At 48.3% G+C, this 27,572-nt stretch overlaps 2 protein-coding genes across 5 annotated transcripts; one reads left to right on the top strand and one right to left on the bottom strand.

Moving 5' to 3' along the window:
* On the bottom strand, positions 1 to 9,333 carry MRPL1 (mitochondrial ribosomal protein L1). Of its 2 annotated transcripts, XM_062493184.1 has the most exons (12): positions 9,254 to 9,333; positions 8,318 to 8,379; positions 6,564 to 6,718; positions 5,038 to 6,369; positions 4,762 to 4,867; positions 3,840 to 4,083; positions 3,572 to 3,655; positions 3,260 to 3,331; positions 2,959 to 3,070; positions 2,403 to 2,503; positions 955 to 1,036; positions 1 to 249 (listed from the first exon to the last, which is right to left on the bottom strand). In XM_062493184.1, exons 4-12 carry the CDS (start codon positions 5,069 to 5,071, stop codon positions 86 to 88), a joined length of 999 nt encoding a protein of 332 aa, XP_062349168.1. In that variant the 5' UTR covers positions 5,072 to 6,369; positions 6,564 to 6,718; positions 8,318 to 8,379; positions 9,254 to 9,333; the 3' UTR covers positions 1 to 85. The 2 variants fall into 2 exon arrangements, with proteins under 2 accessions (XP_062349168.1, XP_062349167.1); XM_062493183.1 differs by lacking the exons at positions 8,318 to 8,379; positions 9,254 to 9,333 and having other exon boundaries at positions 6,564 to 7,005.
* Positions 7,116 to 27,508, top strand: CNOT6L (CCR4-NOT transcription complex subunit 6 like). 3 transcript variants are annotated; one of them, XM_062493182.1, is made up of 12 exons: positions 7,116 to 7,235; positions 20,117 to 20,238; positions 20,351 to 20,537; positions 20,946 to 21,031; positions 21,364 to 21,453; positions 22,241 to 22,309; positions 22,586 to 22,743; positions 23,118 to 23,272; positions 23,527 to 23,678; positions 24,398 to 24,622; positions 25,073 to 25,275; positions 25,382 to 27,508. In XM_062493182.1, exons 2-12 carry the CDS (start codon positions 20,127 to 20,129, stop codon positions 25,592 to 25,594), a joined length of 1,650 nt encoding a protein of 549 aa, XP_062349166.1. In that variant the 5' UTR covers positions 7,116 to 7,235; positions 20,117 to 20,126; the 3' UTR covers positions 25,595 to 27,508. The 3 variants fall into 3 exon arrangements, with proteins under 3 accessions (XP_062349166.1, XP_062349164.1, XP_062349165.1); XM_062493180.1 differs by lacking the exon at positions 7,116 to 7,235 and having other exon boundaries at positions 13,893 to 20,238; positions 23,527 to 23,693; XM_062493181.1 differs by lacking the exons at positions 7,116 to 7,235; positions 21,364 to 21,453 and having other exon boundaries at positions 13,894 to 20,238.
* The last annotated feature ends 64 nt before the right edge of the window (positions 27,509 to 27,572 follow it).

The following is a 27,572-nucleotide window of genomic DNA, read 5'->3' on the forward strand; positions in this document are numbered from 1 at the left end:
TGAAATCCACGAGTTCCATTTATTTTTTTTTGTTCTCACAGAGCATGATTTCAATGACACCCTTTGCTTCTCCCAGGAGAAGACATCAGGTACTAACAGATCCTTGGACAGGATTCTTTTGTTCATCCTCAACTGCATTTTCCTCTTCTTTTTCTTCTGCCTTCTCCACCTGAGGCAGGATTCCATCGAGGTTCAGCAGCAAACCTTCACTGGTGGAAGACCTGATAACCAACCTCCTCACAATGGGATCTAGGAAACAAAAGGTACCCAGTCTGCTCACTCCACCCCTTCCCTTGTCTCCAGGCTCACTGCTCTCAGCACCTGTTTGCAATCAACCCCCACTAAAAGAACACCACAGGAATCAAGCTTTACACTCCAAAATTAGTAGAAAAGCTACTCAGGGCAGAAAAACTAAGACTTTCCTGATGTAAATTTATTTAGATTCATTTATATATATATATATATATATATATATATATATATATACACACCAGCCCCTTCTGCATCTACTTATTACACTTCAACCACTTGTAGTTTTTATTTTGGGTTTCTCAAGGCGTGTGTACTTGGCTTTTTATGGACTGGTCTCTGCAGCTACTACGAACAGAATCACTGGGAAAGAGGCAAGACCATTCTTCTGGCAGACATTAAACAAATATTAACATTAAAAAGTGGGTTTTCAGTTTACATAAAGCTCCTTTCTTAAAATTATTTAATGAAGTACCATTGCCTCTCCAGCTAAGCAGATGCCCTTTTTTTAAAGCTGACTTCATTATCCTTTGTAGCTCCTTCGGCTAAAGAATTCTAAAGATAAAAAAAAAAATTAAAAGACTTTTTCCCTTGGAGGAGCAGCAATCTCAAAGACAGGTGGAGAACAGAAAAGAATTTAATGACAATCCAGTAAAGAAGACCCATCTACCACTGAACAACCACGTTAGAACAACGACTCCTTACCAAAATTGGACGGCTTGAAGGTGCAGATATCGTGGATAATTGTTTTCAGATTGGCAATTATGTGCTCAGCAGGCATATCCAGCTGCAACATGATAATGCTAAGTTACTTATGGTGATGCTTGGAGCCCAGACTAATAAATCTGAAAGCACTGGTGTTTATGTTGATTCTACATTTGGGCAGATTTCCTTTGTTGCCTGGGAAGGAGTGACAGATCCCATTAACAGCCTTATCCAAAAGACCCAGGGAAAAGAAGTATTTTACACATGCTGATGTGCTCACTATTCTCCATGTTTCTCGTCAGGACACGAAACTCCAAGGGCTCTGTAACAACATGCAGCCTTAAAGCCTTAAGGGGGTGAGAAGTCTCTAAAAAAAATCAATATATACACAAGGGGTTTTGCAAAAACCTTATTAAAATGAAGGATATGGGGAAAGAAGCTTCTGGAAGCAGCTTTCAAAGACCCTGAAATGCATCAACTCCAAAAACATCAAGACCTAAAGCTGAAGGCTTCAAGAGCTAGAACAGAACAAAATCAATCAAAAGAATCAACTCATCAGCTTCATAATGAAAACATGGAATGCTCAGAGGGTTTGAAGCACTGCAAAAGACTTCCCACATCCAAATGAATATGCCAGCTTCCAAAGCAGCTTACCACACTAAACCCTTGTGGATGCACACCTATCTTGCTGTTACAAGTTTTGAACACTTCTCTCCAGAGCACACCAAGGTGCTGTAAAAGAGGCTCAGGAAATTTATTTGTTCCTTTTTCATTCCTTAAATAAGTTTAACTCCCTGAACAGCAAGATCCAGAATTCCAGCTACGCACAGAACTACAGACAAGGAAGCCCTCGGAATGTCCAGCTCAGAGCAGTTAACCACAATTAATTAACTCATTTGGATCCAGCAGTGTAAGGCAAAGTTTCAGGTATTTCCTACCCTCCCTGCCCGTGCCACCCTCAGTTAGAGGAAAACTAAACATCAGGCAGGATTACAAAGACACAAACCAGAAGGAAAACAAAAAACCCCACATCTTAGGGCAGAGAAAATAAATAAATAAGCCAAAATTAATGCTTTATTTCAGGTTTAATCCAAACAGCTCTTGCTTTCTCCTCCAGTCCAGAACTACAGTTATCAAAATTACAAGTCTTAAATATTTTGGTTACAGCTAAGACTTTTTGACTCTCCTGTGCATATTGACCATGGACTTACAAACCCATAGTCTATTTACTTCCCAAGCACCTAATCAAAAGATAAATAAATAAAACAGAAAAAAGTTTAAAACCAGCTGAACATGCTGCGCAACAAACGAGTCCTATTTTCTTCACAGGTTAGTCAAAAAAATGGTCCAAAATTTTGAGAAACAGATTGAAAACACATTTTTTCCCCTTGTTGAATACTACAGCTCTGCTCAGGAGGTCAAATTTAAGAGCTCTCCACACGACTTACTCTGGCTATTCTTGTCTTGATCATACTCTCGTCCTCTACTGTGTACTCATGGCATTCTCTGAAGAACTGCAGCATTTTGGGAATGTCAGTGCCCAGGGAATCTGTTAAAAAAACACAAAAGCCAAGAAGTTGTCTGAGCAAGACTTATTAGCACAGATAGCTGAGGCACCAGTAGAGAGATAATTCCATCTGTTAATTAAGGCAAGTGAATGTCAAAGGTCAAAACTTGGGAAGCTCTGAAACTTCCAAAATGGAGTTTCACAAACAGGACAATGGTGTCCTGGCTAAGATTATAAAAATAGTTTCCATGTTCCCTCCTCCTCCTCCATTCACCAGGTTTAATAAGCCTAAAGGCAGCTAAGAGGCAAATGGATCCGGGTTCTAACCCCAGATTTGCCTGTTGCAGGAAAAAATGCATTCCCAAGACAAGTGGAGCAGTCCCCGACAGCCTGACACCCAATGTAACTGCACACCCTCTTGAGAAAACATTCCAGGGGCACCCCCAGGGCTCCATCTCCTCCAGGAATTGGTACCAGCTGTAAGAGCTGCTGCTTACTTCTCCTGGTGGCAGGGTACTTCCTTCTCAGTTTGTTCCTCAGGGGAATTAACTTGGGCATGATGGCAGGGACAGCCACGTAGAAATCTGCTTGTATTTCATCCTCCAAGATCTGCAACAAACACAACGCAAGCAATTTTATTTGAACTGACCTATAAAGTACAGAAACACATCTCTCACTCCTCACACTGGCTGCTACCTCCCACCTAGAGTTCACTGGACATCAGGCTTCTTCCCCTTCCCAGGCCCCAATCCTGTTTGAATTAGGATATTGCTGTAATTTTTTAAGAAAAACATGTACCCATTTGATTAATTCCACTCCTCCCACGATGGCAGCTCCGTGCTCTCGAGCTACTTCAGCTTCTTGTTCATTCTGTTGAGAGAAAAAGGTAATTATAAGCAGCTGGACGACCAATTAGGAAGTTGGTCTGCTGTCAACCAAGCTCAGGAAGAGAATTTCAAACAGTTATGTCCAAAGAGTAATTAAATAAACCCACGGCAGCTCTCTGGGATCATTTCACATAGACAAAATGATTACTTGGCAAAGGACAGCTGTAAGAGTGTGCTGGATACAAAAACCCCAACGAAAATGAAGGAATCCCAGCTCACCCACCTCTGTGAACACCAAAACCTTGTTCACTTCATCCGTAAAGCGATGGGGAAGAGTGACACTGCTGGAAAAAGGATCCACTTTTTTCTGGAAAGTCAATTTCAAAAAAAATTAAACAAGAAGAAATTACGACTTGTGGGTAAATTACACAACCACAGGGAATATGAAAAAAAAGAAGATGCAAAGGGGGTGAGGGACTGCAGCCTGTGACAATCCCCAAGCCCGAGCAGACCCAAAGCCCTCAGAACTCCCCCACCCTCTGCCAGCCCACCTTCTTCTGCAGTGCCATATCCAGGAACACGTTGATGTACACAAACTGCTTGGGGTGGGTGAAATCCAGCTCCTGGAACCTCTTGAGCATGCCCACGGCCTGCTCCAGCTGGTAGGAAGGTCTCCTGTAGAGCCATGTCAGGTACACGTCGTCCATGGGCTTGCTCATCAGCGGCCGCCTCCGAGGGGGGGGCTTCTCCTTCACCTTCTCCTGCCTGCTCCTCTGGGCGTCTTTTTTGGCAGTTCTAACAGCAAAAAAAAAAAAAAAAAAAAAAAAAAAAAAAAAAAAAAAAAAAAAAGCACGTTGGGAGGTCACCAGTTGAAGAGTCTGGCATATCTGATGATCACAGCAGTCTGACCTTATGAAAAAACAGGTTTTCTCCTCCCTTCCCTGTGGCATTTTGCATTCAGTTAAACACCCAACTCCCAGTCTCCTCCCAGTTTTCAGAGGGTCTCCAGGTAAGGAAAATATTATTAAAATAATAACCGAATACTACATTCCTCTATAAGCAGAACAAAACAGTTTGCAGCACCTGAGAACACTTCACTCTCCTGTACACAGAGGTCGCTTTTGCTTCTCCCAGCCATGCTGTGTTATTACAGAGATGACAAATTAAATAGAGCCAATTGAAGGACAGAAAGGGTTTGGAACCGATGCCAGGAGCTCACCAGCTTTCACGCTGACATGTAACCCTGCTACAACCCGCAAAAGCACAGCCCAAAACCACAGCGTCAAGCTTTCCCTGTGCCATTATCATAGAAAACACCCCGTGCGAATCCAGGCTGTTCTCGGGGAGGATGTGGGATACCCCCAGGGTCAGCCAGCAGTGGGATCAGCACTGCAGACACCAAACCCCACACACAGCCCCCATCACCACCCACAGGGCCCAGACAGCCCCCTGGCATGCCAGACCCGCACTCACTTGGCTGCCGCCGCGTAGGGCTGGGCGCTCGCAAGGCTCACTACAGCGGGGACGACGAGGCGCTGCTCCAGCCCGGGGAGGACCCACCCGCACCGCGGGGGCAGTGCTGCGGGGCAAGAGCAAACATCGCTTCAGATATCGCCTCGGCCTCCCGCACCCCCGGCCCGCCCGGGCAGGCCCCTCAGGGCCGCCCCAGAGCGGCGGGGAGAGGCGGGGAAAAGCGGAGAGGCAGCGGCGGGCGCAGCGCCGCCGGGTCCCTCAGCACGTCCCCCTCACCTCGCCAGAGGCAGCGGGCGATGGGCGCCGCCATTTTGCCGAGCCGCCCTGGTGCGCCGCCAGAACCGTTCCCGCGGAACTCGCTCCCCGAAGCCGAGAAGAAGCGTTCCGGCAGCCCGCGGGCCCGGGCGCCGCACCGGTGCGCCACTTAGCGCCGTCCCCCCCGCCCGCCGCGCCCGGCCCTGCAGTTCCGCGGTCGCGCGGGTTCCGGCGCCTGCCCGCTGCCCGGGGAGAAGTGACCCATTGCCGGGGACCGGTTAAAAGCCTCCAGCTCGCTTCTTCACCGGCCTGAGAGGGGTCCCAGGGTCAACCCGGGGTTGCCTTGTAGTGCTGCAGGCCAAACTTGTCCTCTTTCCCTGAACCAACATGGCGGTGGCTCCTGAGGGCTCCAGAGGCCCTCAGACGTGCGGGCGCTTACAGCTGCTCAGACACGTCTGCTTGGGAGAACACTGCCCATCTAATGCTCAGTATTGTCTGCCGCAAGCCACGTGTAATTCCAAAAAGAGATTTCCTGGCTACCAGCAAATCTCACCCCTATTCCCTTGCAGATTAGGTGGTAAAAGAGAAGCGTAATTCACTCTCACGGAGCAGCATCTACTTACAAAGACTTTGTTTAACCATTTTCTGAGCTGTTCAAGTTCACACCACAAAATACAATGGTTAAAGGGGGCCTTTATGCCACACTGATGTGCTTTGGACTAAAAACATTCCAATGCCATAGTCTCCCCCAACCAGTGCACAGCCAATAGTTTTTATATTAGGGACATGTGGCTGTGTGAACTTCCCCATGGACCTGCATCCAAGAATTTGTAAACCAGACACGGGTGGCTGCGTAAAACACGTTGTAACAAAATTGTGTTCATCCAATCCACCTCCTGGTTCAGCGTCCTGAGAAAAAGGTGGAGATGGGGAGGAGTGATGGGAGGAAAAGGAACCCTCCTGGGGCAAAAAAACCTCAGCTGAGGAGTGCCAAACATTTGTTTAAAACTCAAGGGGGGGGGGGGGGGGGGGAAGTGAAATGATTTTGGATGGGCACTCAGTACGTGTGACTCCTGCAGGAGGGGTGGATGTGAGAGAATGTTCAGTGCACACCTGTGGCCAGGTAACCTGCGTCTTTCACCATCCTCCTGCAACCCCCTGTGAGCCTCTGGCTTTTCACACACCACCTCTCTGCTGTGCACCACGGATTTTGGGAGAAACGAGAGCTGCCAAATGACGCTCACTCATCTCCAATACCCCACTCCCTCCAAATCCTGTTTCCTACCCCTTGCTCCATCGCTGAGGCAGTTCCTGCTCTCCAGCCATCAAGGGGTCCAGCATGAGCTCAGGCAGCTGCAGTAAAAGCAAATTCCAATTAATAGCCCCAGAACCTCGTGTCTTGTCCCTCCCTCTGCTCCCCCGACCACTTGTTGCTTCCTCAGACCTTCCCTAGGTCTCCCTGTTCCTTTTCTATTTTTTTTTTCCAGCACCGTTTCCCCTCTTGGGCACGCACAGACGCACATCCCTCCCCGTTGCTCGTGTTCTACCTCTCAATCCACCTTTCCCTCAGTCCGTGCCGGCGGGCCACCCAGAGGGATGCTGCTGTGTCTGGAAGGCGATGGGCTTCAGCACCGGAGCCGCTTTCACCCGGTCCACAAGGACCCGCGCCGCCGACAGCTGGGCGCCGAAGCAAACCCCATCCCTAGAGGAGGAGAGACAAAGGGACAAAGGTGCCAGGCACCGACGAGATGCCCGCACGCTCAAATCCCCGCGAAACGCGGGGCACCGTGCATTCCCAGGCGGACCCTTCCCTTCTCCCACCGCAGCGCGCTGACAGCGGGGAAGGGGAAAACCAAGTGCGGGGGCAGGAAAGGAGGAGCAAAACTGCGGGGCAAAGCGGGGCGGGCGGTTCTGCCGGGCCGCTGCGGGGCCCGTCCGTGAGCGCTGACACGGCCCCGCCAGTGCCCGCGCTCCCCCCGCCGCGGCCCCGGCACCGCCCGCCGCCGCCTCCCCGCGCCCGCCTCCGTCTCCTCCGCCCTGCGCGCCCCGGCCGCCGCTCCTCCTCCTCCTCTCCTTCCTCCTCCTCCTCCTCGCCGCCGCCGCCGCCACCCGGGCCCCGCGGCTCCGTCCCCGCTGCCCGCGGGCCGCCGCCCGCATGTCGTGTGCGCCCGCCCCGCCGCGCCGCCGCCGGCCCCGCCGCCCCGCCGCGCCGCATGCAGGTGAGAGCGGGCGGGAGCGGCCCCGCCGCCATGTCGGGCCCCGCCGGCAGCGCCGCGGCCGGGCCGCCGGTGCGGGGGGTGCGGGCAGAGCCCCCGCCGCGGGGAGACGGCGATCGGCACCCGCGACGGCCCCGGAGGCCGCGGCGAAGCCGGAGCCGGAGCCGCCCGAGGGGATGCCGCGCTCGCCTCGGAGCCGCGGGTGGCGGCCGTGGGGCGAGCCGTGCTCGTGGGGCCGGTTCCGGGCATGGGGGGAAGATGGGCCGTGGAACGGATCCCGGCCGTGGGGCGAGCCCCAGCCCTGGGATGAACCCCAGCCGAGGAGCAGACCCCTGTCGCGGGGCGAACCCCGGCTATGGGGTAGATCCCGGTCGTGGGGTAAATGCCAGCCGGGAGGGGAGCCCCAGCCGCGGGACTAATCCCAGCCGTGAGGTGCAGCACGGCTGTAGGGTGTCACTTGGCCGTGGGGCAAACGCCGGCCCCAATCCCCTCCACGAGCCGTGGTTGGCACCTCGGCCTGGCACTGTGGGTGACCCCCGGCGAGCTGGAGAGGCGTGTTTGGGGTGAGGGTGCTTTTGGGGTTAGGATGTTTTGGGGAGACGCTGGCCTGGGTTCCTTATCCCAGCGGTTTCTCAGTGGTCCGCAGCAGTTCCGTAGGAGGAGGATGACAGGAGTGTCACCTGCAATAAAACCTGGGCTGCCAGCCCAGGCGCTGGTGCTTGCAAATGAAAGCACACCCTTAAACACTGAGTTTTGTTACAGTCCGGGGCTCGCCTCTTAAACTGGAGTGCTCCTGGTCAATGTGGTGGAGGGCTCTGTTGCTCCCCAGACACACCACATTTTATCTGACCTTCTGGAAATCTTCAGAGCAGTGGGTTTTATCGCGCCCTTTTGGAAACTCTGAATAGACCGAGTATTTGTTTTGGGGAGGTACAACTTCTCCTCAGTTGCCGTGCTGATAAGGATTTTACACGGCCTTGGTTGAGCAGGGAATTTTTTACAATTACGTCCACTGCGGTGGTGCCCTCCCCTCTCTGTGACACTCCCCCAGGACTCAGAGCTAACCTAAAGGGACAAACACTCACCCTGAAGTTGTTCATGGCATGTAGACATGTCTGATCATGGAAGTGATAGTAGTGCGTTTCTTCTTAAAAAGAAAAAAAATAGTACATTATTCCTAACAACAACCTGACCCAACCCAGAGAATTCCTAGAATCATTGTATCATCCTCTATCCCAGCGTGGAGGGCTCTGGAGCACGACCCTTACAGAGAGGGCAGAGCAAGTGATTTTATTTCTGTGTTCTCCCTGTGAAAAATAGGGAAGGTGCTCCTGCCAAACGTCCCTGTCCGGGAAGGCAGCATCCATAGGGACGGCCACCGGCTCCTGGTGCCTCCCAGCAGATCCAGGCTGATGGGGCACTGAGTTTTGCTTCAGCCTGACCCTGTGTCCTGAACGGAGCCCTGCTTCTTCCTCGTGTCCCTGCCCACCGAGGGAGGCAGGTCCAGCCTGATTTTAGAGTTTGGCTCTGGAGCAGATGGACAGCGTGCCCTGCTGCCACCTCACTGCTCCCTGCTCTGGAATAACGATCCTGCCACCCTGCAGGATGGTGTGGGTTCACCCCAACAGAGCTTGTGTGTTCAGTCTCCTCCAGAGGTGGCTGAGGATGCCAAAAGCCCTGTTGCAGCGTGCCTGCTGGGTGTCACGCAGCAGAGGAAATTCTGCAGTGTTCTGCTGTCTGCTAAACAAATCCTGTTAAACACTTTCAGTTTTGTTCCCTTCTTACTATTAAAAGCGGGGGCTGCTCCGAGCGCTAAGGTACGGCACAATTTAATTTATTCCTTTTTATCTCTTCCTACAGGGGCTCCTTCTCATTTAGCTTGTGCATTCAATCAGAGGATAAAACTGAGTGTAAACGGCCCATAGGTGTTCCTGTGCAAAGTTTAGTTTTTCTCCCATCCTTGGAAAGCCCAGCTGTGAATGTGTCAGGGGTGAAACTCCCCATCTGCTGGACAAGCTTACCTGGGCTGCAGCAGGAAAAAGGCAAATCTTTGCAGAGTTTCCCACCCCAACTTGTGCTGGCACAGCTCTGTCTGCGTGCGGTGACGGAGCGTGACCCGTGACTGACAGAGCTGTGCCAGCACAAGTCCCAGCTGCAGGAGCAGTTATCTGCAGAAGTGCACTTTTACTGATAGAGCTTGTTTTCGTTTTCTGAAGGGTGTTTTGCCCTGTCCCGGCGATGTAGCCTGCTCGGGTATTTATCTGCCTGGCTGGGAAGGGAAGGGACAGCTGCTCTGGGTGTATTTGCCATGTGTGGCTCTCTTCTTCCCATCCACAATCCGCAGGGGCTCCATCACATTTGCAGTGGGAATTCTCTGGTGGAAGTAAGCGACTGTAGGGCTGTTTTCTTTCTGTCATCGGAGGTTGATAAAACTTCTATTTCATGGGATAAACTAGGATTATTTTGTTGTTTTCCATTGACAGCCGTGGTTTTGCAAAAAGCCAGGCAGGCTTTTGACCAGGTTTAGCTTTCACACCAGTCCTAGGAGAAATAAGCTAGAAAGAGATCCCAAGGCATGTGTGTGGACTCCAGTTGGAGATTGAAAAGGCACCAGTGGAGAAAAATTAATTAATTTCCACACCGGGTAAATATCTACTTAATTTAAATCAAAACCACCAAGAATTAAAATTTAGAGTTACACAGATCGCAGCAGCCACTGGCTTTTTTGCTGGAGTCAATGTGCACAAATGGGGGAATGTGTTCCTTTTCTCTTATTAAAACCTTCCCCAAGGTTTTAAGTGATGAAATTATGCATCAGTAACGTGCACAATTTCCAGGCAAACTTTCTTGAACCACCCCCAAGAAGTTCTGCTTCTACCAGCTGTAATCTGCTGGACACTTCTGCGTTACTTGGGTTTAAAAGGGGAGATAAATCCAAGAAAGTGCTTACTGTGTATTGGAAAGAGGTTTTGGGAGTGCCAAAAGGGCACTCGAGGCATGGGATGTAACCTAATTTGCAGAGTACTGAGAAAGCCAAAGTAACAGTGGAGCTTAGTTTTTTGGGAGCATAAGATGGCATTTGTGAAAACTTAAAAAAAAAGTTAAAATATGTCTTAGGCATATTTAGATTCAGGAGGATTTGCTGTGGATTTAGTGCTTTAAAGCATTAAATGCTAAGCCTCTTGTAATATTTTTTTTGGTCCAGATTCTGTGGTTCTCTTGATGGCAGGCTGTAATCAAGGCTTGGGTGCTCGTTACAGTGGCAGTGTGGTCTAGCTTCACCTTCCGATTAATTCTTTGGCTCCCAGTCATTTGTCTGTGCAGCTTCTCCAACTCACCTGTAATGATTTAAAAACAAAAAGGTGGTTTCTTTATCAAGATCCTTAGGTAGTGACATTTCTGGAATTCTGCTCCTCTCCTTCCGTGTCTTCTGTACACCTTGGGGCTGTCATCAAACTTCCCGGCACAAGACCGCCCCAAAAAGATCAACTTCAAGTAAACTGAAGTGTCTGGCAGGAAATGGCAAAAAAAACCCCCCTAATCTGCACAGGATTTGCTGGATCCATTTGTGCCTCCAGATCTCAGAGCTGGATGCAGAGAGCCCTGTGGAAGGCCTTTAGCTGAACTTGCTGACTGGCACTGTTGGCAGCTTAGTAAATTCACAAAAGGGCTACGTGATGCTTACCTCCAGTGGCAAGGTACTGGGCCTGACTTGGGTGCTGTTGTGTGGGAGAAAATTCCTCTGTCAGAGTTGAAAACGAGAAAAAAAAAAATCTGCACTCCTCCCAAAACAAAAAACGAGCACCCAAGTGAAGTTACTCTAAATAAAAGAGAGCGGTGGAAGAAAATCTTCCTGGAGTCCTGTTTGAAAGAACAAGTCTCTTGGGCATCTCCCTACAGAGATGTGACTTCAGGAGTGCTCAGCCACCACCAGAAAGCCATTTGACAGGTGGTCATGGAAAACAGAATTAAAGGTAGGCAGAAATGCACTGTTGTGCTGTTCTGCAAGAAACACATTTTACCCCTCTGAGGGGGAGATGTCAAACCAGCACTTAGAAAAATGCTCCAGTTTGAACAAAAAGCGGCTCCAAGCAATTGCAGTAGCTACCAGTCAGGTGCAGTCAGTGAGCACAGGGATTCTGGGAGCTGCACGCAGCCCAGGGAAGAGGAGAACACCCCAGTGAGCTGCTGGGTGTCTTGCACACGAGTAATTTAACCTGTGTGTGCAGCCACAGAGCAGTTCCACAAGGGGTGTGTGTGCTCACCCCTGCTCTGGCATTTCCTGATGGCACTCATTAGTGCTGCTGCTGGCTGCACTGCACCGTTCCTACTCAGCATTCACCTGTGTGTGGTGTGTACTGTCATCCCCATCCTGCTTGCCCGGGAAGGAGCTTGGTGTTTTTTTTCCTGAGAAAGACAGAAAAAAAAAGAAAGTGAATTAAAGGGCTGTGGGACTCCAAATGCAAATAGATTTGCAGGATACGAAGGCTGGGGTGTAAGTCTATGTTCTAAATTAAAATGATCACTTCAGCAGGAGTTTACTTTTAGGTTCCCCCCACTTGCAGCTGGAGGGTTGGGAAATTTCAGACATGAAGAGGCAAACCCTTCAGAACACCCTGCCACCACCCTTGTTGATGTCAATCTCGATTATTCCTTCCCCTAAACAAGGCATAAAGGGAACCTCTTGTGCCCTCAGCCAGGAGCAGCAGGAATTTTGATGGCTGGGAAACTTCAGGAGGCGGCTCTTGTCCCGCGGGCCTTTCCCCTTCCCAAGTTTTGCACCCACCTTGTACTGTCCAGAGGGAATACAAAGCAAAGCTCCTGCTCAGTGTCCTTTATCCAATCCTTCCACAACTGCCTCTGCAGGTCAACACCTTCCAACACTGTTGCTTCCAAGGGCCTGGAAGGGAAGACCCAATTAAACATCTTAGATGCTTTTTTTTAAAGGCAAAAAAAGTTCCTAGGCTGGGGCAGCTCCACAGGCTGCAGGAGAGGGAGGAATGTTTAGCCTTGTGTTGCTGCAGAGGGACCCTCCTCTTTGCTTTGGTGTCAAACACTATTTTTTGAAGTTCATCAGATTCCAGGAGTACAAAGAGAAGTGCAGAACCCATAAGCTTTTGGTGAGGCTGTTAATAATAATCAGGATTTGTGGATGGTGTTCAAGTTTGCTGTTTACCCTTTAGGGCAGCTGAATGAATTGCTCGGGTAGTTTTCCCATCGCTTTTCAGGAATGCTTCCATCTGAGTGAACGTCTTTGTGCCTTCTAATCACAAATTAGTTTTGCTTGGTTTTTTTTGTTCCTCTTCCTAAGAAATCAATCTAAAGGCCCTTTCAAAAGGCTCTGGATTTAAGCACCATCTAAAGAGAGTGCTGAAGCCCTCCTTCTGCAGATTGGTAGCTCTTTTTTTTTTTTTTTTCCATAGGATACTCCCAGGAAAACTGAGAAAGGGGGAAAGCAGAAAATATACTTCGTATGCTTTGCTGGGTATCACCCTCCTGTGTGAGGTCACAAGGGGGGTGTATGTAAAAAAAAAAAAAATGTCCTTTATCCTGAGTCAGCCTTGACACGTGGAGAATATCCTTTGCTCTTCCCACTTCCCCTATAGTTGTAAATTCAACTTCTCCTTATTGTATTACATTAATTTACAACTGGCCCTGGCTTCTCCTGGGAAGGAGCTAGCACAGGATGAATGGCTGCCCAGCCAAAATTTCCCCTTGTGAACGCCTTTCCTTTAATCCCTTTTTGTTCTGGAAGGTTAAGAAAGCAAAAGAAAAGCAGGGCCAGATGACTTCTCACATACCAGAGCAGTCTCAGATGCCAGGAAGAGCAGAGCTCACGTTTTTTCCTCCACCCAAGTCACATCTTGCCACTGGGTGGGAGCAGGTCAGTCTCCAGGGATATGTTTGTACCTGTGCAAGGAGCCTCTTCCTCGTCCTCCTTAGTCTGGGGCAAAAGACTGGCAAAGAATGGAGTGCATCAGAGGAATTAGGAATGACTGGAGTGGAAGAGAGAAGCACATTAAGTATTTTGAGACCTGTGGATAAGACCAGGAGGTTTGAGAAGAGGCTTGTGCTAACTGCAAGGTGTTTTTCTGCCTGCTCTAGGAACTCCCAGGTGCTTCCCGTGCACGTAAAGGGGGAATAATTAAGTTTTAAGTCATTGGTCATTTATTTAATGGCAGCTGCAGATCTGAACAAAACAACCCTGGACGTGGGGAGATGAGTATAACTCACAAGTATTTTCTGCTTGGAAAATTACGTGGCTGAAAACCTCAGGCTGTCAACAAGTCTCCAGCATTCCTGAATCCATACCTGTCTCTTGCCCCTACCCACTGTGTCTCTGCTCTTCCTTTATTCTCCATTTCTGCACTGCAGGGGAGGTAGCACCAGGGCTTTGGACTGCATCTGTCTTCTTGAACTTCCTTTCAGTGAGCTCTGTAATGAACCTCTCACCTGCCCGTATGTTAAGAAATACCAGAAAACCACTCTGTTTGAGAAACTACTGCAAAACTTGACAAAGGTATTCCCTGGCTTTAGGTGAAATCCCTTCACGTGGCTGAACAGAGAAACCCACACAAGTTCAGCCTCTCTTCTGGAGCAGGTTGCCCAGAGAAGCTGTGCCTGGTCCTGGATTCCTGGAAGTGTCCATGGCCAGTTTGGACAGGGCTTGGAGCAGCCTGGGATAGTGAAAGGTGTCCCTGCCCATGGCAGGGAGCGGAACTGAGTGGTTTTAAGGTCCCTTCCAAACAAACCAGTCTGGGATTCTGTTTGGAAGTTTAAGTATGATGCAAATGCTCACGGGAAAGTCTGGGATAATCAAATACAGAAGCAGCTGAACTATCTTTCAGTATTCAAATAGTATGCTTTGCTCAGGCTATTATGCAAACTTTTCCTCTTCTGAGATTAAAATGCAAAGTACTATTAAACACACCCTCTGGAGAACAGGGTTTATTGCTATAAAGTGGGGGGAGGGGGTTAACAGATCCCTTCTCTCTTCTCCTGAACATACAAGCCCAGGTACTTGGAGCACTAGTGCCTGTGGCCTGTTCAAACTGAAAAGGCTCATTTATTGTGCCAGTGATTGCAAAACAGTTTCCACTATCGGTGTGTGGTTCTTTCTTTGGTGTTTTTTTTTTCTTTTTCTCCTCCTTTCTTTTAAAACCTTGAGCTTTGACTCAACCAAACTTACCTGTGGTTGAACAAGGCAAGCCTTGTTACTCTAAAGCTGTTTGAATTAAGTTTTACTGTGGCAGATTTCTTTGGATTGTAGAGGGAGAGTAACTGAAGTGTTGCTGGGCTTGGCGTATTCTGTGGAAGTGCTGGCAGTCTCTTGCTGAAAAGGGAAGTTTTCCAGCGGCCGTGGAAATCATCTCATTTCTTTTCTCCTAGCACAAACTTTGCTTTGAAGGATGAAAGGGTATTGATGATTCCAGCTGTATCTTAAGGTTGGCTCATTGAGAAGACCTCTCCCGAGTTCCTGCAGCGTGCATGGATTCATAATTCCCGTGTAGTTTTGCTCAAAGAACAGGTCAATATCTGACTTGTCTCCAGGTATTGATCCTGAGGAGTTGAGTGAGGCACGGTGTTGGCTCACAGCAGAAGCCTGAGCAGTGTCTTTATAATTTCTGAGGAGGGACTGAAGGGGTGTCAGATGAGCCGTGTCAGTAGAACAGCTCTGTCCCTCACTGGTGTCCTCAGAGGGACACCACGTCACTGCCAGCTCCCTCTGCTCCTGCTGCTGGCAGTTCTGTGTCTCCCCAGGCCTAGGAAAACCTCCTGCTTTAAGCTGCAGCCACACATGGCTGCTTCTCTTCTGTGCCCACAGCCCAGGACCGTGTTTTGTCTTGATCCAGCGCTGGCTTCTGCCTTCTCCAGACTCGCGGTGACTTCAGCTCCTAATCCTTTAAGCCACTCTGTCCTGGATCTCATTAGAAGCCCAGCACTCTCCAGGGGATGGAGTAGCATTGCAAATGGGTCATTTCTCTGAAACAGTGCAAGACACTTGTGTAAATAAATAAGCACACTGTTTAAACCAACCCTTTGGGGGCTTCTGATGACATTTATTTACAGGCTGGCTGCTGGAAACACTTCTTGCCCTACATTAGCCCCTTGCATGCATTTCTGGTAAGCAGAGCCTTATTTTGGGGAGCAGGCTGCCCTGTGTTTCCATGTGAAGCAGCCCCAAGAGCTGCTCTGGAAGCACAAAGTGTAAAAGGCACCTACAGACAAAGGCAGGTATTGGTCAGTGACCCGATGTGGATATTCAGGAGCTGTCATGCACACACTGAGGGGCCACAGGCTGCTTCCAACAGGGCAGGAGCTGTTCCTTGGGAGTGAGGACTGACTCTTAACCAAGCACAGCAATATAAAGCAGCTGTGTAATGCTGGGTAGGATTTCCATGCAGTAAAAAGTTCAGCTGGTCCCCTAAGTGGGGGTGGGACATGGAGGAAAAGGAAGGGTGGAAACCTGGATATTCTTGTGTTACCTGTGTTTTAAGAAAAGACTGCTGCATTTAGAGGAGATGAGGGAACAAGAGGAATAACTAGTGGGTGTATGTCAGTGGGACAGTTAGCATTTCCATCAAGTGAGTGCCAGTTGGCTCTGGAATTAATCAAATACAGCCCGTTCCCTCCCTTCCCACTCCTCCCCTTGGCTTTTGCTGTTTGCTTCTGTGACTTGTCTGTGCTTCTCTGGGCTCAAAGAGATAACCTGGAGTCCCCTGGGAATCCCAGCCCCACTGAATTAACCTTTCTTACCTTTCCCTATCCCCAGCTTGAATTTCCTTGTGCTCTGTGTCAGGCTTTCCTCAGAGATTTTCAAATCTCTTCAAATATTGTTTTCTAATTGTTGGGGGTTTTTTTAATTAAAAAAAAAAACAGTAAATGAAAAACATGATGAGGCATTTATGTTTGATTCCCTGCTAATCTCTGTCCCCAGTCAGGGTACTTGGAGTAAGAAGCTGGAAATACACAGTACCTAGGCTGGAAGACTCGGGGTGCTCATTGAATTCTTGGGAAAGGCAGTGTACACAGAGATGGCTGGACATACTCCTGCAGGAAAGCACCATGAAAAAAAAAGCTCAGTTCCATGCAAAAGACCATCAGAATTCCCCATTCTCCAATATTTTCTTGCTGGGATATACACTAGATCCTGTGTATATGGATATAGAAAATAGTTTACCTTAAACTAACACATCTGTGCATACCCCAGTCTTGGCACGTTTCTTTAAATCCCCTTTACATACCCTTGGACAAGCACTTGGCTTTCCTCCCCCATCCCCAGAGTACTCCAAGCCAGTTTTTGTGTTTGTGGGAACTGTGCTTCCCTTCTCTGAAATGGGGAGACTTTTATCACACTCTCCTAAAAAAGCAGAGCAGTGCAGACGAGCAGCCTCTTCCTCTCCCCCGTTTACAGCCACTCAGGCCTGATTACAAAACACGTAAATAGACATTTAGACGAGCAGATAAAAATGGTGCTGTTTGCCAGCTTTCAGCCCAGCTTCCCAAGGCTGGACAACGTGTGTGTACACATGAGCACACCCCATCAGCCAGCAGGATTTCTCCTTCCTGGGAGGGATCACCAGATGGAAGGGGATGGACTGTCAGCTGTGCTCAGAGCAATCAAGAGCCACTCTGGGCTGGCTGCTGGATTGTTTCCAAAATGCTTTGGCAGTTTGACTCATCCATATACCATGGCTGGGGATAAAAAAAAAAAAAAAAAGGAATCACAGAGAATGTCACTGGGTTTGGAGCTGTGCCAAACATCCATGAGCACAGGGCTGCAGCAGGATGCAGGCACAGCTCTTTTCCATTTGTTTCCTCATTTATGCATTGAGGTATGAAAGAACTTAAACAAAACATCTTATGGTCAATGTAGTTTAAGAAATGCATCTTCTGCACTCTTTGGGGAAGGGACTGTGTGTTTGAAGCCCAGAAGTTCCTGCTGTTTGTTGCCCAGAAAACATTTCTTCCTATTAAAAGCCTCTGCTGCAACCCAGTAGCTCCACTTATCCTCTCTCACACTCTTCACACCTTCAGTAGCATTCCATTATTCGTTTTTTATCTCCAGGCTCTAAATGATACTCAGCATGCCTCATACACCAAAAAAAAAAAAAAAAAAAAAAAAAAAACAACAAAAAAACAAAAAAAAACCACCATAAAACCCCAAAATTCCAAGGAAAAGGCAGGCACAGACCTGCTGGTGGAAACACAGTACCTGCCCCTGGTCCTTTATATCCACCTCAGAGAGCTGCTTAGGCTCACTCAGGATCCCACCTGGGGTTCTAACTGAATAATCCTGCTCTGCCAGTCACCTCTGGGTTTTTGGGGATGGACTTGGACCCAAAGAGTTACTTGAGGAACCCCCAGGCTCCTAAATAAATATTGTCCTTAAATATTGCTCCTAAATATCGTTCTGAGTAACACCCTGATGTCCTTACCTCCAGGTTTTCTTCAGTTTACACAAAACCAGGAAGAGATTCTGTGTTTAATTTACACAAAATCAGGGTCACACTATTTAAGTTTACAGGGTCAGATCTGTAGCTGAGATCAAGATTTAGCAGCTTCAGAAGTTCTCCAAGGGAAGCCTCCAGGAGAGAAGCCTGCCAAAATGTGCACTGATGTACATTGGATTTTGGGGCTAACAGATTCAGGAAGCTCAGTGTAGCTCTCTGAAGACTGAGCAAAACCAGGTTGGGATTTCTGGATATTGTTTTAGTTCCAGGACAAGGAGAGTGGGAGATAGCAATGGCAGGAGTTGGGAACCCAGGCAGAATTCATTTTTTGCCTAAGAAAAAAATTACACACTGTGACTTTCAAACCTTGCTCAATGTTGCTGTGATACAGAAGGAGGAAAAAAAAAAGTGCATTTGATTTAGGTTTGTTTTCCCCTTTCTGTAACTGTGGCAATGACACTGCTGCCTGTTTGACTCACCACTATTTCAAAGCAATATTGAAGTGACTAACAACTGAAAAATGTGCGTGTCCTTCGCCTCCCAGCTCAGGGCTCACTTCTCTGGAAGGCCCCTGATGGCCACACATCCCTCTACAAGGGCCAGAGCACTCCTCTTAATGAGCCATATTTCAGCATGGTTTAATTGGGTGCCCCGCTGAGGAGCAGCCCTGGAGCTTTCAGACGGTGTCAGGGGGTCACTGTTCATCTGTGGACTGGTGAGGATGGGCAGGGGGTGGCTCAGGTGGTCTCAGCACCATGGTTTTAAGGACTTATCACAGAGCACTCACTCAAGTCCTGGATTTCGGACAGCAGAGTTTGTCGTATCTTGGCTCCAGGTGTCATGGAGGTACAGATCAGTTTAAGATCTGACAGATTAAACAGCAAGGGCAGGTGGAATAGAGTTCTTGTGGCCTGGCAGGGACTGTGAGGAGTCTGTTCAAGTGCTCCCTGCTTTCACGCTGGCACTTGAAGAGCAAAGATAAATCCAGCAAAATCCAAGCGCCAGAGATCTGTCACTCCCAAAACGCAGCCTGCTCATGTAGAAGGGAAGGACCGTTCTGATTTTGGGGTTCTGGGACAAAGATTGAAGGATTTCAGGTCTAATCCCTTGTCCTTAAGTAACTGGTACCTTCATGGCCCCGTGCCAGGCAGGGTGAGCACAGAATCCTCTTATCCCAGAGCTCTGCTGGCTGTGTGACTTCACCTGGAAATGGCAGGGGGCTGTAATTAGATGTGGGGCTCACATTTGCTCCTGCAGTTTCCTTGGGTGTTTGTCAGGGAAGGAAGCAGCAGTCCTGTAACTGAGACCCTTGGCAGGGGACAGCCCTGACAGCTCCTGCTCCGTGCTGGAATGCTGGTCTGGCTCCCAGCATCAGCTGGAAAATACTGCAGGACTTGACCCTCGTGAAGGGAGAGTGGGATCTTGGGTTAGCTGGACTGGCTGAACAAAACCCTCAGCCTGTTACCTCGAATTCAGGGTGGAGCTGTTTGAAGAGCTTCACAGCTACTGCAGCAGACTGTAGAGGAGACATCTCTGTGAAGGAAGAGCTGCATCCTCTGGAGAAGCTGCTTTGGATTTGTATAAAATCAAGGATCGTGGATTTTGTGTGTCTGGGGAGGAAAAGACAGCCAACAGCAAACTCTGCTAACCTTTTTGTTTTTAAGTCACACACAGTCCTGCTCAGCACAGCAGCCTAGGGAGGCATGGAATAAAATCTCTCCCTATGTCCCTTGGCAAGGGAATGGATTTTGAATGGGACATCAGAGCTCCCTTCTGACAGTCGGGACAATTGGATGAATTTGGTGTGCACAGGCTGGTCCTTAAGCTTCTGATATTCACATTTTGCACTGGGCTGGAGTCCTTTGTGCCCCAGCACAGCTAAATGGGAACTTGACCTGAGCTCTTTTTATGGCTCCTGGGCCATTAGGAATACAAAGGCCTTGACTGATCCCAAGCATGAGAAAGCACAAAACACAAAAGCTGGTTACTTAATGGGAAAATTGAGCTGATTCCCCCTCAGACTGTAATTCCAAGCCTTGTGTAAATGCAGTGGAAAAGTGGGACTTGGTCTGTTGAAATTAAGAGCCTTCCCTTCAATCCTTGGTTCCCTGTGCAGGCTACAGGAGGGAGCAATCCGGGAACAGCGGAACGCTCAGATCTTGCCTGCAGGTTCTGCACACAGCAAACAGCTCCGTGGGTTATGGGGGATAAACTGGGAAACCCGGCAGGTGACTGCAGAAGCCCCAAGATCATAGGAAGAAATGCACTTTTCCATCCCGGAATTCTGCCCTGGTGCAAGCACCTGCTTGGCAGCCCAAGTGTGCTTAAACTCCGGGACGCGTTGCTGTGGGGTATCCCTGGGAAAGGTCAGCTCGTGGGGGGATAGAAACAAACGAATGCTGTGGAGTAACAGTTGTGATGGTCTTTCAGACTAACAGGGATGCCAAAGGAAAAATATGATCCTCCAGATCCTCGCAGAATTTACACCATCATGTCAGCGGAAGAGGTGGCCAACGGGAAGAAGTCGCACTGGGCTGAATTAGAGATCTCGGGTGAGTTGGTTGGGGGTTAAATTCCCACAGTTGGTACCCTAGACCACTCCAGACCCAGTTTGTGTCCAGTGGTTCCAGAGTGAAGAGGTGCTTCCTTGCTCTCCTCTTGCAGGGAGAGTGCGGAGCTTAAGTACATCGCTGTGGTCGCTGACACACCTGACTGCTCTGCACCTCAATGACAACAACCTTACTCGCATTCCACCTGATATTGCCAAGCTTCACAATCTGGTTTACCTGGATCTGTCATCCAACAAACTCAGAAGTTTACCAGCAGAACTAGGAAACATGGTGTCTCTCAGGTGAGGGGAATTATTCTGCTTAACTTCCAAAAAAAACCCAAAAACTCAGTCGTGGGATCGGGACCAAGAGTTGCAGTTTGTTTCCTGCGCTTGTGTTTTAAATAATCCTGAAAAACTCCAGGCTGGTGCAGAGCTTCTGTTCTAATAATGACTTCTGGGTTCACTGGGCTTTTTTTCTGATCGTTGATATATATCACTGTTTTCATCCCTGGTTTTATCTTGGGTTTTGCACCTTTTTTTCCCCTAACGAGTGCATTTTAGTCCTGCTTTGACACGGGAAGACTGGCATATCTTTCCATAATAAAATTCAGGGTGAAAAGTGATCTCTTTGAGAACAAGCAGTGTACAGCACCTTAGCAGTTTCTTCTGCAGTAATACTCACCCAGAATGTTTTTGCGTGTTCTGCAGGGAATTGCTTTTAAATAACAATCTGTTACGGGTTTTGCCTTATGAACTTGGACGGCTCTTCCAGCTGCAAACCCTGGGTTTGAAAGGTGAGCTCTTCCCAGTTCCATATTCCTGTGAGTTCTTGGGAATCCTGAGGGGGGGCTGGGCTCAAAACGGTCCTCTTCCTTTTCTGGCAGGTTATTTTAAGCATTCAGTTGGTAGCAAAAATGACCAGGGAGTTGGGAAAAAGCAATGCTTGTCTTTCGTAATGCTGCTCAGCTTCCTTAGAAGCTCATTTCAAATCCACAGTCAGGGACATAAACCCTTGAACCTGCTGAGTTAATTTGTCTCTTCTCATTCTGGGAGATTTTCTTTGGGTGGAAAACCTCAAGAAAGGCAGGCAGCTGATCCCCCCGCTGTTGTTTTGTGCTGTTGGCAGGCAATCCTTTATCCCAAGATATTCTCAGCCTCTACCAGGATCCAGACGGAACCCGAAAGCTACTGAACTACATGCTTGACAATCTAGCAGGTACAGCCCTATGGATCTGGTGGCCAAAACGGCTTTGAAAGGAGGATGTGCTGCTAAAGCAAGACTCTGAAGCACTGGAGGGAGAGTATTTCTTCCCTGCTTTAGTGTTTTTGTCAGGTGGCTCCAGTCAAATCCCGAAACACAGCCTTCACACGCAGTGGAAGGGGCTGATGTGTGCTGTCTAAGGTTCTCCCCTGTTACAGCCAAATGTTCTCTCTCTGCTCTGCCTGAAACCCTTCAATTACCAACCAAGGGCAAAGTCAGCCTTGCTGAAACCATTTTAGTTCTCCCCACCAGAAATCATCATTTGAATGCGAGCACAATGTCAAATTTAGCTCGAGAAACCCCAAAGTCATTAAGAACATCCAGTACCTGACTTCAGTCCTGCTTTGTGGTTCTCTAACTGAGCCTTCTGCTTCGCCTCCTTTGCGGTCTCCCAAGTTAAGGCAACCCTGGAATGATGGATGCAGGGTGAGGATCTTGGAGAAGGGATGGCTGAACCATGCCAGGATTTACCCCTCCTTCTTCAGCAGATTATTCAGTGTGCAGGAATATTTTGGTGGTGCTTCTAAAGCAGAAAACAAGAGACAAAAGTAGTCACGAATCTCACAAATTGCAGTTTTCCCTTAGTAGAGCTACTCATTTAAATGATTTTTGCCTCCCCTGAAGACTTGAAGAGTTGAGGATGCAAAACACATTATTGTTCAGTCATCACTTTGACTTAGAAATTGTTACTTACAAATAGAAACTCTGAATTAATCACTGGTGCTTTGTTTTTCTTTTGTAGTTCACCCAGAGCAGCTGCCTCCAAGGCCATGGATTACTTTAAAAGAACGAGACCAAATTCTGCCCTCAGGTAAATCTGTGGTTCTTCTCCCTGCATTCACAAGGAAGCTTGTCTTGAGCTTCATTTTCCCAGATCAGAGTGATAACAGCAATTTTGTTCATTTGTACTAGAAAAATTAACACATGGCTGTGCTGTAAATACCGTTTTTGTCATTTGAATGGGATGTTGGGCATTGCTTTTCCATGGATGGCTTTGTCACAGCTCTTCCAGCCATTCTTGTCCAAGCCAAAGAGACAATCTCCAGAGGCTGACAACCTTTCCCTGTCTTTCTCTCTGTCCTTGCAGCTTCATTTACAGTTATGTGTTACAATGTGTTGTGCGATAAATACGCCACCCGGCAGCTCTATGGCTACTGCCCATCTTGGGCACTCAATTGGGAGTACAGGAAAAAGGGAATCATGGAAGAAATCGTCAACTGTGATGCAGATATCATTAGTCTTCAGGTAATTCCAAATAACTGCACTTTCCATCAGAAACACAAAACAGGAACCTCCACCTTTAGGATTAAATGTTCCGTGTGGGAACACTGTAGTCACCTGCTCCATGGCAAATTCCAGGTCCTCCCAATGCAAGCCGTGTACCCGTATTCCAGTGTCAAACATATCAGGTGTGGTCTACTGCTATTCAAAATGCACCTGTCGCTTTGCCTTTGGGAGGGATTCCAGGAAATCCAGGAATGCACATCAGTTCCCAGCAGGCCATTAGTCTAGGAAGCGACAGGGATTATGCAGTTTTTCTAACCACAAGCCAGGGCAGGCACAAGGAAGGGTTTCTTTGCTTCTCTTCTTTAGCCTGAGGTGTTTGTGTACAATTCCAGGAAGTGGAAACGGAGCAATACTTCACCCTTTTCCTGCCAGCCTTGAAAGAACGGGGATACGACGGATTCTTTTCTCCAAAGTCACGTGCCAAAATCATGTCCGAGCAGGAGAAAAAGCATGTGGATGGCTGCGCCATATTCTTCAAAACAGAAAAGTAAGGGGCAGCAGCAGCTTGTACAATCTGCACTAAAACATCAGAGCAGCTTCCGGTAATCGGGATGGAAGTCTCCCAAAGCCTGAGCTGCCTCTCAGACTTTTCACTGCTTCCAAAAAGGAAAAATGCAGCTCTCGGGTTGTGTCTAGAGCCAGCTGGAGTGGGTTGGAAGAGAGGGAGCCTGTGGGAGCAGACAAGGGCTGGTGTTGAGATGGGGATGTGGTCACTGTGGTTCCCTCCTCTCCCTTGCCCAGGTTCACGGTGGTGCAGAAGCACACGGTGGAGTTCAACCAGGTGGCCATGGCCAACTCGGAGGGCTCGGAGGCCATGTTGAACAGAGTGATGACCAAGGACAACATCGGAGTCGCCGTGGTGTTGGAGGTGCACAAGGAATTATTTGGAGCAAGTGAGTACAGCTGTGGTGTCCTCACTGATACTCAGCTCCACGGACAGGCATGAGTTGTTCCGAGGTAATCCGTGCTGGTCCTCTTGGTGGTGCAGCCAAATGCAGCCCATCGGACAGGCACAGGCTACGTGGTCTGGCTGTGCTCACAGCAAGATGCCCAGCATTTGCTTTTCTCCTTTCAAGCTTTTATCCCTGCTTACTTACTCTCTTGCATTCTGCTTGAGCAGCTCAGCTTTCCCAAGGTCACTGTGTTTGCACATGTGCTCTTAGCAGTAGTTGTCAGCAATGTTCAACTTCTCTTTTCAACTCTCTTTTCCTCCCCTGGACTGACTCCTTCCACCCTCCCCCAGTGATTAGATGTCAGTGCTAAAGTACTGATGTGGAAGAAGGAGATGATCCGGTCTCTTTTTCTGCCTCTTGATTGTCTGTCTGACTGTCACCTTTTCATTAAATTTGGTTAGATGCAGCAGACAATTCCCACACAGGTAAAACTGCCACCCCGCTCTGTCTGCATGGCTGGGGTTTTCGTGGCTTCAGAGGAGAAATTCCAGGGCTGGAAGGAGCTTCCCAAGCTGTTTGCAGGCATTTCAGCGGGTTTAAGCAATGAAAACACACCTGGTGTGTCTGACCCCGAACCCTGAGGAGCTACACCCTGACTATGAACAAGCAGGAGCCCGCTGCACTCACAGAACCTTTCACTGCTAAAATTGTTCATCCAGGTATGAAATCGCTTCACGTGGACAAGCAGCTGCTCATCGTGGCCAATGCCCACATGCACTGGGACCCTGAATACTCAGATGTGAAACTCATCCAGACCATGATGTTCGTCTCAGAGCTGAAAAACATCCTGGAGAAAGCCTCAAGCAGGCCCAGTAGCCCAACAGCAGATCCCAACTCTATCCCTCTGGTGCTGTGTGCAGATCTCAACTCACTGCCTGATTCAGGTAAGGCTGGAATTTTGGCCTGATTTTTAACTTACCCTCTTAGAATGTTCCAGTCCACTTCTTCCTCTGAAGGCAGTGGGGTTGTTTTGCACTCCCCAGGGAAGGCACGGATGAAAGCTTTCCTAGGAACAGCTGCCTTTGGAAATCTGGCTGAAGGGACTGTGCTTCCTCTGGCTGAGTCGCCTGCTTTTTGTGCTCAGCTGGACACTCCAGGAAAGCTGGTTGCACTTACAAAAGCGTAAAAAAGCACAGTTAGATGGTAAATAAAACATTAAAAAAACACCCGTGCCTGAAGCAGCAGTAAGAAGAAAAGATGCGAGTTCCTGATGAGCCCTTTTTAAGGGGAGGGGTTTGCTTTGCTAACCCTGATCTCATGGTGGTTTTTAACATCCCCAGGCCAAAGCTGTCCTTCAAAGCAACTCCCTAACCCCTTCCATCCCTTGCCAACAGGTGTAGTGGAGTACCTGAGCAACGGCATAGTAGCTGACAACCACAAGGACTTCAAGGAGCTGCGCTACAACGAGTGTCTGATGAACTTCAGCGGCAACGGGAAGAACGGAGCCTCGGAGGGCAGGATCACGCACGGCTTCCAGCTCAAGAGCGCCTACGAGAACAACCTGATGCCTTACACCAATTACACTTTTGACTTCAAAGTAAGCCCCAGTCTCTGGGAGTCGGCGTGCCCCTGCTGCGCCCCCGCGTTAAGGAGGACGGACGCAGGCCCTGCCCTCACCTCGTTCTCTCTCCCTCTCTCCGCAGGGTGTGATTGACTACATTTTCTACTCCAACACTCACATGAACGTGCTCGGGGTCCTGGGGCCATTGGACCCTCAGTGGCTGGTGGACAACAACATCACGGGCTGCCCGCACCCGCACATCCCCTCGGACCACTTCTCGCTGCTGACGCAGCTGGAGCTGCAGCCGCCGCTGCTGCCCCTGGTGAACGGGGTGCACCTGCCCTCCCGCAGGTAGTGCTGCCCCACGCCTGCCCCACGGACCTGTACACTTGTAAATCCCACTGTATAGGAGTGAAGTATGGCCAACCTTCAGCTGCTTCTCCGAGCTCCTTTCCTTATGTGTTTGATATGAGATTTTGCACATTTTGGTGCATATCGGTATCATTTGGCACTAGGGCTGGAACCAAAGTATTATTCCCCTTTCCAGGTTTTTAATTTAATTTTTGTTTGTGGGGGTTGTTTTGTTTTTTTTTGTTTTGTTTTGTTTTTTACTTTAAGCCAGCTTTTTCTTTTCAGTAGGAAACTGCACTTCTAAATGGACAAAAGAGATTTAAAAACTTGCATTTAACGTGTTTCAAGGTAATGCTTTTTTCCAGAACGTGGCAAATTGAGCCAACCTTTTAGGAGAAAGAAAAACAAAACTAGAGATGCTTGTTTTGTAGGAAGAATATTAGAAATACCGTTTGTTTGAATCCACAATGGAGACTCAACTCTGCATCCGACATTAATTTTGCACATTAGCAAAGCACTTAATACCCGACTATAAATGATTGGCAGCGTGGCCCTGCCCCTTGTCTCAGTACTATCAGAAAACCAAAGATTGCCAAGTATCTGTGATCAAAATCGAGCTCTAAATCCTCCTGATACCAATTTCTTTGGGAGCTGTTGTCAGTCAGGGCTGAAGTAAAAAGCTGCTGGTTCCTTCCCAAATGTTACTGCTCTTTGGATGTTTTGAAAATCCTTGTTTTCTTTCCTTTTAATGCTCTGGGTGGCCAGTTTAAAACCTTGTGCCTCAAGAGGCATTAAACGTGATGCAATTTTCTGAAAAAAAAAAAAAAAAACAACAAAAAAAACAAACAAACAAATACCTGTTTGGCTGCTTAATGTTTAAAAAAAACAAAAGGCACAGTGATAGGAAAAGGTCGTGTCTGTGTTTTTAAGTTTTTCTTTATTCTGCTTTTTTGCTGCTATAAGATTTTCTTGAATTTCTATTTGAAACTTTTCATGCACTTTACTGTTTCTAGTCTCCAAATGTGATATTTTTAATAAATGAAAAACATTTTCCATTATGTGAATGAAATTTTTAAGCAGATTGATAAGCCTATATTTATGTCTCATTCATATACTTCAAAAAAAAGTCCAATTTGAATTGTGAAATTAGTTTTAAATACTAAAGAGCCATCTCGTGTCTTGCTAAACTGCCAAGTCAGGCTGTTCCTCTTTAACTAAACATTTCCTTTGTCATTTTATACACAGGAAATTTTCCATAGGGGGGGAAAAAAGATATATCAATTGGACTTAGAGGAGAAACTATTCCCTGACTCTGGATTGGGGGCCAGGGAGGAGGGGGTGGAGTGGGCCAGAATGCAAAAGTAGGTTCAGCAAAGTGACACCTCCCTTGGAAAAGTGCCTAAAAACGGGGGTGTCATCTATAGTCTGGGATCAATTGGAAGAAATGGGAGCTGGGGGAAATTCCTGCACAGCACTTGCTTTGTGCAAAAAGAAAACAAAAAGAAATTGGGGGGTGGGGGGAAGAAAGGCCTTTCCAGAGATGGTTTTTCCTCTGGGCGCAGGTATCTCTGTTGGAATATACCTCAGCATTCCCTACCTGGCCATGGCACATGGATTGGAGAGCACTGGAAAGTAGAATAGCATGAAAAACTTAATTTTGTGGACATTACCTTTCTGTATTCAGCTGCTGTATGCTTTTTGGGGAGGGGGGATGCTCCGTCCCGGAGGCGTGTTCTAACCCGCTCCTCCTGTTCCTCCACGCACGGCGATCCCAGCCTGAGCAGTGTTTCCTAACCATACTTCACTCCCAATTTTTTTTTTTTTTGAGCTGTTTGTATAAAATGGAATTTCCAATTTGCCCTTGATTGTCTATGAACTGCAGAGGAGCCCATTTAGTAATAAAACTCAAAACCCAGCACCACTGTTTTGTAATATGGGGGTGGGAGAGGACGGGGAGGCGAAAACCCAAACCTTGGCAAACG

The sequence above is a fragment of the Cinclus cinclus genome, chromosome 5, assembly GCF_963662255.1.
Source record: "Cinclus cinclus chromosome 5, bCinCin1.1, whole genome shotgun sequence".
Lineage (NCBI taxonomy): Eukaryota > Metazoa > Chordata > Aves > Passeriformes > Cinclidae > Cinclus > Cinclus cinclus.

Excerpts from the sequence above, each read along its gene's own strand:
- CNOT6L (XM_062493180.1), top strand. The coding sequence starts at position 20,127 with ATGCCAAAGGAAAAATATGATCCTCCAGATCCTCGCAGAATTTACACC. Across the intron at positions 20,538-20,945 it reads GGAAACATGGTGTCTCTCAG|GGAATTGCTTTTAAATAACA; the intron begins GTGAGGGGAATT and ends CGTGTTCTGCAG. Across the intron at positions 22,310-22,585 it reads AGACCAAATTCTGCCCTCAG|CTTCATTTACAGTTATGTGT; the intron begins GTAAATCTGTGG and ends CTGTCCTTGCAG.
- MRPL1 (XM_062493184.1), bottom strand. The coding sequence starts at position 5,071 with ATGGCGGCGCCCATCGCCCGCTGCCTCTGGCGAG. Across the intron at positions 3,071-3,259 it reads GAGTGGAATTAATCAAATGG|ATCTTGGAGGATGAAATACA; the intron begins GTACATGTTTTT and ends TGTTTGTTGCAG. Across the intron at positions 1,037-2,402 it reads TCAAGACAAGAATAGCCAGA|CTGGATATGCCTGCTGAGCA; the intron begins GTAAGTCGTGTG and ends ATCATGTTGCAG.